The sequence below is a fragment of the Falco peregrinus genome, chromosome 4, assembly GCF_023634155.1.
Source record: "Falco peregrinus isolate bFalPer1 chromosome 4, bFalPer1.pri, whole genome shotgun sequence".
Lineage (NCBI taxonomy): Eukaryota > Metazoa > Chordata > Aves > Falconiformes > Falconidae > Falco > Falco peregrinus.
Window position 1 is genome coordinate 57903153 of NC_073724.1, and position 9624 is coordinate 57912776.

The window sequence follows — 9624 nt, forward strand, 5'->3', positions numbered from 1 at the left end:
AAAATTTCATGTGTATATATAGTAAATACATTTCCCACTCCCTTTCCATTGAAGTCTACTTTGAATTATGTAAACCTTATGTAGTAAGTCTTTTTTCTTCTTTTCCCATTTCCTGCCTATTGTCTATTTGTACTTCAAGCTGTGGGTTTACAGCAGTTTCATTGACAATATGAAGTTGAGTTTTTGGGGTCTAACACTAATTCATACTGGTGGCCCTGACTTGAGTTTCTGCAAACATTTCCTACTGCTGTTACTCTTACAAGAATCTGGGGTTAGTCTCTGTGTCACCAGCAGTTAAAAAGAGCCAAGCAATGAAAGCATGTTTCATGAAGGAGACCTCTGGTAAGTAACTTGAGTTAATGAGAAAGCTCCAGTCCCAGAGGTGTGAGTTAACTGATGATCTGTAACATCTGAAATAAGTGTATACCTCAGACTGAGTCCTGCCTAAGAAGTTTTTCCCTCCCTTCATTTCCTCTACAAGCTCCAGTGAAAAAACATTAACATTACAAACATCAACATTTGAGTAAGATGAATCCCACCCTTGTTTCAAACTTTGATTCATTTTTGCTTAATCTACTACTTTTGACAAGGAACTCCTGTATCTCGTATTGACGTGGATGCTCATTTCTCCATAGGCTATGGAGAATGGAAAAGTAAGCGAGAGTTGGTCTTCAGCACAAGTATGCTCTGATTATACACTGAAAGTAGCGTATCTTTTTAATGCAGGTATCTCCTGGGGACACTGGATGGGATGTCTTCAGTTTAGACTATCATGTTGATGGCCCAATAGCAACGGTAATGTCATATGTCATACACTGCTGGCTGTGAACTGGTCTGAATATTGAATTGAATTGCTAAATATTTTTTTTATTGAAATAACTTTTTATTCTGGAGTGTAAAATCAGGGAGACTTTTTTTTTTTTGGCATCTAGGATGTACCCACTGTATAAACAGTTAAGCCAAAATATCAATTCTTACAAATTAACCATTAGTGCTGAAAAGCTACATTTAAAACAATCATTACTGAAAATCAGTATTTCATTTGTTCCAGCAGAGATTTTAGCAAGTACTTAATAAATGGAGTGCTCCTCTTCTTCCATTATTGCTAGTCTGTAGCTGCTAATTTGGGATAATTTGCAAGGAACTGAATAATATGTTTGAGGAAAACCTGTTTGTACTGTCTAAATGAAATTTGATAGGTAGTGTTTGTTAAAGTACTGAAAAAATAGCTGTACTATCAATCAGAATGCATTTCGTTTTTATAAAGAACTTGTAAAGATTATTTTTTTTCAAACAGGGCATCAAAATGTGAGCCTGACCAGCAGAAAGAATTTTCAGGTGTAGATTAAAAAGAGTTAAACGTTTAGGCTTTGTCATGTTCATCCCTCCTTATGCTTCCTGCAGTACCCTGTGCCTGCTTGAGTGTTAGTTAACCCTGTTCAGCCCTTGAGGGAGGATCTCCAAAAACTCTGGGGTTTCCAGGGATTTTGTTTTGACAGTATTTACCAAGAAACTGCATGGCTCAGATAAGATGGGCTCTGAAGAGGTTCTTGGTCCTTCAGAAAATAATGGTATGTCTATTAAATTTGTACTGATATTTTTTGGTTTGCAGGTATTTACACGTGAGTGCATGAGCCACTATCTAAGAGTATTTAATTTCCTTTGGAGAGCGAAGCGAATGGAATATATTCTTACTGATATATGGAAAGGGCACATGTGCAATGCAAAGCTTCTGAAAAGTATGCCAGGTGAGAGAAGCCCAAATGGATGACATACTTATAAACTGGATTTAGGTGAATGCATCTTATTTTAAACTGTGTGTTGGAGGGTGGTGGGGTGAAGTCTGTTGGGACAGATGAATCTTACATTTTATTGCTTCTCTTGACTATTTAATGGTAAATGATAGTGAAAATTTCCTGTTTGTTCTACTTAATCTTTGGTTGTGTGTTTTTGTAGCAGTGAGCAAATTAAACATCCCATGTCTCTGGAAAAAAACAGTTATTCTTCCATCCCCTTTTATTTATCATCCTTGTTGGCTTCCTATCTGTATCCTGTGTCTCCCTCTTCCTTATGCTGGAAGTAGTAAGTCTCACACATGCACACTTCTGAATTTACTAGTATAACTGTCACTCATTCCTTGTACTTTTGTTTAGCTAAGAAGAGAACAGATGTTTGAGAAGAAATAAGTTAAATAAGTTCTGGCTCTGGTGTATGTTTAATGGACTGGGACTTTTTGATCCTGCTTCTCAGCTGAGATTGTAGTTGTATTTGTGAGCATCTGTACTGGCTCACTCTTGACTTTTTTCACCTATTGACATTTCTCTCAGTAAAAAATAGCTATTGAGGGTTCAGCTTCTTTGTGGCATAGTAATATTTCCAAAAATATATTCATGTTTTTATAATTAGGAGCTGTTTGGTGGGTAGGAGTGGACACCTTGGCCTCAGAAGGTCAGTGGGAGACAAGCTCTTGTAAAGTCTGCTCTAGTGCACAAGACTGATCTCTGGAACTGTACAGGATGACTAGGTTTCCTTTCTGCTTCTGTGAGATAGGATTTGGTTTACCATCATGTCCCTGTCCCAAATAAGTGCATTTTTGACTCAAAACATATGGTCTATTGCATTACTGCTTTCTGTTCCCTTTGAGACTAGGGTGCAGGTAACAGATTTTATTCTCATCACCTGAGGGTCTTCAGGCTGGAGCTGCCTTCCATTGCTAGGGTCTCATTTGTTCTTTTGTTCTCAGGACGAAGTTTGTTCCCCCCCAACCCTTGGGAAGCCTTTCTTATGCTTTACCATGGAGCAGTCTTCTGTAGGTAAAAGCTCAGTTGCTTGTCTGTTTTAAGAAATGCAGACATTTGAAATGCTGGCCGAACTGTAATAGCTGTAGTTGGCAGAAGGAGTTAATATTTCTCAGTTTGTGCCTCTTGACAAAGGAGGGTATGTTTACAAAGAGCTGTACTGCCTTCTGCCTGGAGGCACAGGAGTCTGTCTTGCTCACTGGCATGTCTAAGCTGGAAGCTGAGAGTAGAATTTTTTTTCTGAAATACGTGGAGAGTCTAACCCAGCGCTGATTTGTGAAGAAGTAATAGAACTTTTATTTTCTCTCCCTCCCTCCAAAACAGTTTCTTGCCCTTCCAGTCACAGAGCACCAAATGGAGGACAGTAACTGATAGGAGGAAGTAGCTGCAGGGTCTTTTGTTTCTCAACCACAACGACAGAGCATTGACTTTCAAGGATAGCTTTATTCACAGTTCCCATAAAGTCTTAACTGACAAGGATTTTAACACTTTAAGGGAGTACTTCTAGACAGTAGCATCAGGCTTGCTCTTTTCCTGTCTGTAATTGGCGAGTTGCATATATCTGTGTTGTTTCTTCCAATGTTGAGGAATTTCTGTTGTTTAACTAATGTGGAGGGGTTTTTTATTTATCCTCTTAAAAGTAGATGTTAGGGATAGTTTTCCTGCAAAGGCATAAGAAATGAAGAACAGAGTAACTTGTCGTAATGTCTTTCAGATCAGTAGATGGTCCTGTAGATGAAAATGTAGAATTCCTTTTGTAGTAGTCTCATAGCTTGTCTGCAGTGGCCAATTACTGTGGCAGCTTTTTAGAAATTACTTCCTCTCTCTAGATATTTGCCTGATTCCAGAATGTTAAGTATCTTTATTCCAGAGAATTTTTACAGTTGGTGGTAATCTTGATATTACCCTTCCGCAACAGAGGTACCTCCTTTTACAGATGAGCAGCTGAGGCAAATCTGTGGCCTCAGAATTTCAACCAAAAAAACCACATGGGACACTAACTGTATTTTGGGCTCTTGGAACTGAAAGGGTCTTTTTCCCTTGTGATACTCAGCAAGTTTCCAGCACTGTCTGAGCACAGTCGGTGTTGTCTTTGATTCACATTTTCTGGGAGTTAATTGTGCAATGTTCTTTGCTCATCTGTCACCAGCTGGTATTGCTCCTACCATCCAAGATTAGTGGCTGTTTTATGAAGTATTCAGTTTGATAGAAAAAAATTTACCAAGCTGGTTTGATGGCTGTGCCTGTCCTTGCAGTCTTTAACATGCCATCTCTTTGGATTTTTTTACAGAGCTTTCTGGGGTGCTGCATCAGTGTCACGTTCTGGCATCAGAAATGGTCCATTTCATTCATCAAATGCAGTATTACATTACATTTGAGGTATACTCTATCCACCCAATTAGTTGCTTAAAAATGAAGTACTTTTAATATTCTGTATGTGTTGTGTGTCTTAAATTTCAAAGAGCTTGTCATCTAGCAAATCAAAACAGCCCAATCCTGAATCATTGCTCCAGGTGCTTGAATGTTCGTGGGATGAACTCTGGAACAAGGTTCAACAAGCACAGGACTTGGATCACATCATTGCAGCTCATGAAGTTTTTCTAGACACAATCATAGCTCGGTGCTTGTTGGATAGTGATTCCAGGGTAAGTCTTCTTCTTTGCATTAAATTGTAGCTTTGTGATCTTGGCTTATGTGTTAGGAACCACCTTCACTTTATGTTGTAGGAGCAAGGGGAAGAGTTCTTTTTATTCCTCTGATATAAGACTTTATTATGGTAGGCTTTGTAGATACTCCCCAGCTGCAGTGTCAGATGCTGATTATAAAACTTTTTACAATGTGGGCCAGTTGGTTTTGGTCCTAAGAAACTGTGTGATCATGCAACAAATGACTTCAGGCTTTGGAAAACAGTCTCTCCAGCTGTGTGTAAAAAGATTTAATTTACTGGTGTTCTGAAGAACGGTAGTAACTTAAAACTCTTTCGCTGTTTTGTTGCTGAACTATCTCACAGGTACTTCTCAACCAGCTTCGAGCTGTTTTTGATCAGATCATTGAGCTCCAGAATGCCCAAGATGCAATGTACAGAGCTGCTTTGGAGGAGTTGCAGCTGAGGCTGCAATTTGAAGAGAGGAAAAAACAGCGTGAACTTGAGGTACAGTAAGGATATTACTAGGACTTGTCTTTTGATATGTGGAGGGGTTTAGGTATTATGTAGAGGTACAGCAAAAATGAAAAACGTAGTTGGGACCAATGTAAAAGTCATCAGCATTAGCTAGTGAATTCAAACAAAGCTGCTGAATGGTGTTTTTCATTTATGTCTTGCCCAAAACCTCTAGGTGTGTAGATTCTCTGGTGGGCTTTGGAGGATAAGTTTAGGGCTGTTGTAGGTGAAGGAGATGGAAAAGGCTTTAATATTCTGAACCCTTTTGCAAAAAATGCTGTAGCTTCATGCCTGCTTTCCTGCTGTCAGTCTGTGGGACATGCAGTGCTGGTATGAAACTCACCTGCTTTACTAACCTCTGATTTCTTTCATGTGCTCTACAACCACCAAGGGGACTGACAGTGTCAATATTAGAGACTCCATGTTTGGCTTTCTATAGTGATGGTTGGTTTGTATAAACATGGTGGTTTAGCTGGGCAGAAGGTGGCCCAGTTAGCAGCTTTCATCATGTGATGCTTGACCTAACTCGTTTGGTCTCTCTGTAGGGCAAGTGGGGTGTAACTGCATCAGAAGATGAAGAAGAGAGCAAAAGGATGAAAGAATTTCAGGACTCAATACCCAAAATGTGCTCACAGCTGCGAATACTCACTCACTTTTACCAGGTGCCCCTTAAATATTTTTTTTAAATATGCCTGCCGAGCTTTGATATGTAGAAATCAATTTCAGATATTAAGTAGGTGTAACTTCTGTATTCATGTGTACAGTTTGTGGATCTAGTTCATTTTTTTTTTGCTTCTCTACTTAAAAGCCTGTATTCACTGTTTCTCAGTAGACAGTAGATTTTGCAACTGTGTGTGTTCCCCTGACAAAGGGGAATAGTCTCTTCATGTAAGTATCCTCCTTCCTCCAGTAGTGAAAGTAATAGCTATCTTCTGGCATAACCTTAAAAATAAATAAATGAATAAAATGCCTTCTGCATTCCAATCTTTCTCACCATCTTTGCAAGTGTTTAGTAGCAAAGACTGCAGAAAGGCTCATTATTAAGGGCCTAACACTTGATTTTAAGCATGTTGAGATGGGCATTGGGTAAACAGTTTGGACGAACATGCACAGGCTGTCTTTTTGAATGATAATTATTCTGGCTTTGTCTTAATTTGTTGTATCTGATTCTAAAGCTCCCATTCCCCAGAAATATCAGCTGTTAGATTTCAGGGAAAGCATTCCAGAAAGCAATGAAAGTGAGGGACACAGCACTGTGTACAACAGCAGCCTTTCAGGATTAGACCCCAGATCAACTGAAAACCAAAACCCTATCCCAACTCATCCTTGACTTTGACACATGAGATATTCCTCATGTAAAGTAGTGTACCTTTAAACTTCTCTTACCACCTTTGGCATGCCTGAGGTTCAGATTTTTTTAGGAATGTTGAGGAGCAGCTGAGGGAACTGGGGTTGTTTAGCCTGGAGAAAAGGAGACTCAGGGGAGACCTTATTGCTCTTTACAACTACCTGAAAGGAGGTTGTAGCAATGTGGTGGTCGGTCTCTTCTCCCAGGTAACAACTGATAGGACAAGAGGAGATGGCCTCAAGTTGCACCAGGGGAGGTTTAGACTGGATATTAGGAAAAACGACTTCACTGAGAGTTGCCAGGCTTTGGAACAGGCTGCCCAGGGAAGTGGTTGAGTCACCATCCCTGGAGGCACTTAAAAGACGTGTAGATGTGGGGCTTAGAGGCAGGGTTTAGTGGTGGACTTTGCACTTGATGATCTTAAAGGTCTTTTGCAGCCTAAATGATTCTGTGACTTAAAGCTGTAGGACCTGCTTGCTTCCATCTTGCTGTTGATATTTCTTCTATCTTTCTTTCTTATTTTAATATCCATAAATATACACTCAGACATCTACTAAATGCATAAATGTGCATTGTTTCCCTAGGTAAATGAACGGGGTTGGAATGGTTTTGCTGGGTTGTTACCCATACCTTGTAAGAGTATAATTGGTTTTTATAGCAGTTATAGTTGTGACTCAGCAGCTGTACAGCATGAGCAGGGCGCATCCCAGTCTTCCTCTCTGGTGGTTTGCATCAATTCTGTTTCTGTATGCCTATAGCTTTGCCAAGCTATAGCTACCCTGAATGAAGTGCTGCACTGTCAAGAGTTCAGTTCACATGGAAGTTTGAAGGAAAACAGAATAGTACACCCAGGTTTTAAAATACTGGTGCCTTTTCTTGAAGGCTGTAGAGATCCTGAGTTTTGATGTGACGACTGCAGTTCTGGGAGGAATTTGCTCCTGGGTCCAAATATTGCAGTTCTCCCTTCCAGAGGAAAATGGAGCCAAATTCTTTCAGCGTAGGCAGTGAATAGATAATCATTTGTGTACTCTATAGGATTGCTACAAGTTGGCAGTGTAGCTTTTGCCTGCATGGACTGTATTCCTGCTGAACCCTACTATGGATTTTTGATGTAGGACTTCCCTGGCCAACTTTGGTCATCTTTGGAAGTAATGGGGTTATCTAGTTATGGGCATGTCTGCATTATTAGTATTTAGTGGAGATCAAGAATAAGCCCTTCAAGTGAGTCTTCCCATCCTCCCAAAGTCCTCTTCTTTCCTGCATGCTGTGGAGCTCCTGCAGTTGCTTGGCTAGGGCCAAATGCAAAGATGAGCTCCAGACGCATGCCTCCCACGTGTCAAGTGCAAAACCACTCCAAGTGCACAGACTGCCTGTTGGGTCTGCAGCACCGACTGCCCTACCAGGCAGATGCTCTGCTGGGGGAGGGGGGTGTCACTTGCTGCGGTGGGTGTGCCCTTTCCCGGGTTCCTGTCGTCTCCTTGCCATGCCTGGGCAGCACCTGGCATCCCTGTGCAAAACACACCAGTGATGTTGTCTTAGGTGTCTCTTGGGGTTTTCTTTCTCCTTCAGGGAATCGTCCAGCAGTTCTTGGTCCTGCTGACAACCAGTTCTGACGAAAGCCTCCGGTTTCTTAGCTTTAGATTGGACTTCAATGAACATTATAAAGCAAGAGAGCCACGGCTTCGTGTATCGTTGGGCACTAGAGGCAGGCGAAGCTCACATATGTGAAACAACTGCTAAGGACTGCTCCTCGGTATCCAAAGGACGTTGAACCTCTTGTTGGACAGGGCAATCAGTGTTGACATAGTACAACCAAACCGTGTGTGACCGGTGTCTACCATCTCTGCAGGCAACATGTTTTCAGTCATGTGATTGTGTGACACTATATAGCAGAAAGCAAAAAACATAGGGTTTTTTACACTTGACATTTCTAGAATTACCCAACTAAATGGGCTGATTGAACCTCCTCCAATCAACTTCTTAAATCATCCTTTTAAACAAATGCCAATTTTATTTGAAGCTTTCTGAGCTCTCTCCACTGTAACTTATATCTGTGTCAAGGAAATCGCATCTTTTGTTTATAGAAAGCACCACTTCCTTTTTTAACAAGAAGATCAGAAGGTTATTTTTTCTATGTGTACTTGTTCTATTTGAAGAGTGCTTTTGTTAAAGCCAACAGATTAGGACCCAGACCTGATGTCCTTGTTAAGAAGCTATACAGCATTTCATTATGCTGATTTTCAGTGTTGTGATGTGTTTGACTGTGTGAGAAACTTTGTATTGGGAGACATAAACGTTTATTTAATTTTTTTGTTGTTTTCAAAGTTAACAAACAAATAAAAAAATAGTAGGGAAATTCTATGGTTACTGTACAGAATAAAACTATAGAAGCAGAGCAGGAGTGTATCTGTTGCACATAAGATCTAAAAAATGAAGTTAAAGCCTCAGTACTGTGAACGGAAAGTGGCGGTTAAGATTGAATTGAATTAAATGATGTTCAAAATTGGATGTGCAAAAGCAAACAGACTTGGCTTATGTTGACTTCATTCTCTTCCCTTCCCTATTTTTTCATTGTAAATATTTATATATTGCTGTCCAGATGTTGGGGAGAGGGGGATTCTTCTTTTGCAAAGTTGTCATTATATCAGGTCATTTATTATGTTCCACAAGTGCAAGCTTAGAAAAATAAAAACACGATTATCTTTCAAACAAGTGTTTTACTTTTTGTAATTGAAAGATTATGATTTTTTTTCCACAGTGTAAGAAAGGAGAAGCTTCCAGTTAAGAGTGTATTGATTTACATATCCCTACTTGTTACAGGATTTTGGTACTAGTCTTATCTCTACTTGTTGTGTGCAGTTCATTAATTAACAATCACCCTTAGATCAGCCGGGTCTGTGGCCTTTTTTGTCTTTGCCCTTACTTTGCTTGAGCCCGCGGGAAGCAGAGGCACCTGCCAGGCCATGGAGACGAGACTCCTGTGAATCACAACAGAGGTGAACTCTCACGGGGCTGATGGAACAACTTGCAGCCTTGGACTAGTGCATTTGCCCTCCAGACACCAGGATTCCCATTATTGTGGAGGCCTTGGAGTTCTTGCTTTTGTTAAATAAAACATGTAAGGCTTTTAACCCTGTGCCATTAAAGGACCTGCTGGTGCATCTGCCTTCATGAAGGGGTACTTGCAGGCAGCATTTCAGCTGTAAGAATATGTGGACTCTGAAGGCAGTGATGCTCTGTGTGCCAAAGGAAAGCTGAAAGATGTTGAGCTTTGAGGCATCACACGGTCGCAAATCACTTGACAGGCAGGAGTACTC

At 40.4% G+C, this 9624-nt stretch overlaps 1 protein-coding gene across 1 annotated transcript in view; it reads left to right on the forward strand.

The window, feature by feature from the left end:
- TUBGCP3 (tubulin gamma complex associated protein 3) overlaps positions 1-9019 on the forward strand; it is a 53873-nt gene extending 44854 nt beyond the window's left edge. The window contains exons 16-22 of the mRNA XM_055802333.1: positions 727-795; positions 1613-1748; positions 4090-4178; positions 4313-4444; positions 4810-4950; positions 5505-5621; positions 7877-9019. Coding sequence (XP_055658308.1) covers positions 727-795; positions 1613-1748; positions 4090-4178; positions 4313-4444; positions 4810-4950; positions 5505-5621; positions 7877-8035 — 843 coding nt within the window. The 3' untranslated portion in view covers positions 8036-9019. The remainder of the gene's footprint in view (positions 1-726; positions 796-1612; positions 1749-4089; positions 4179-4312; positions 4445-4809; positions 4951-5504; positions 5622-7876) is intronic.
- Positions 9020-9624: the final 605 nt, after the last annotated feature.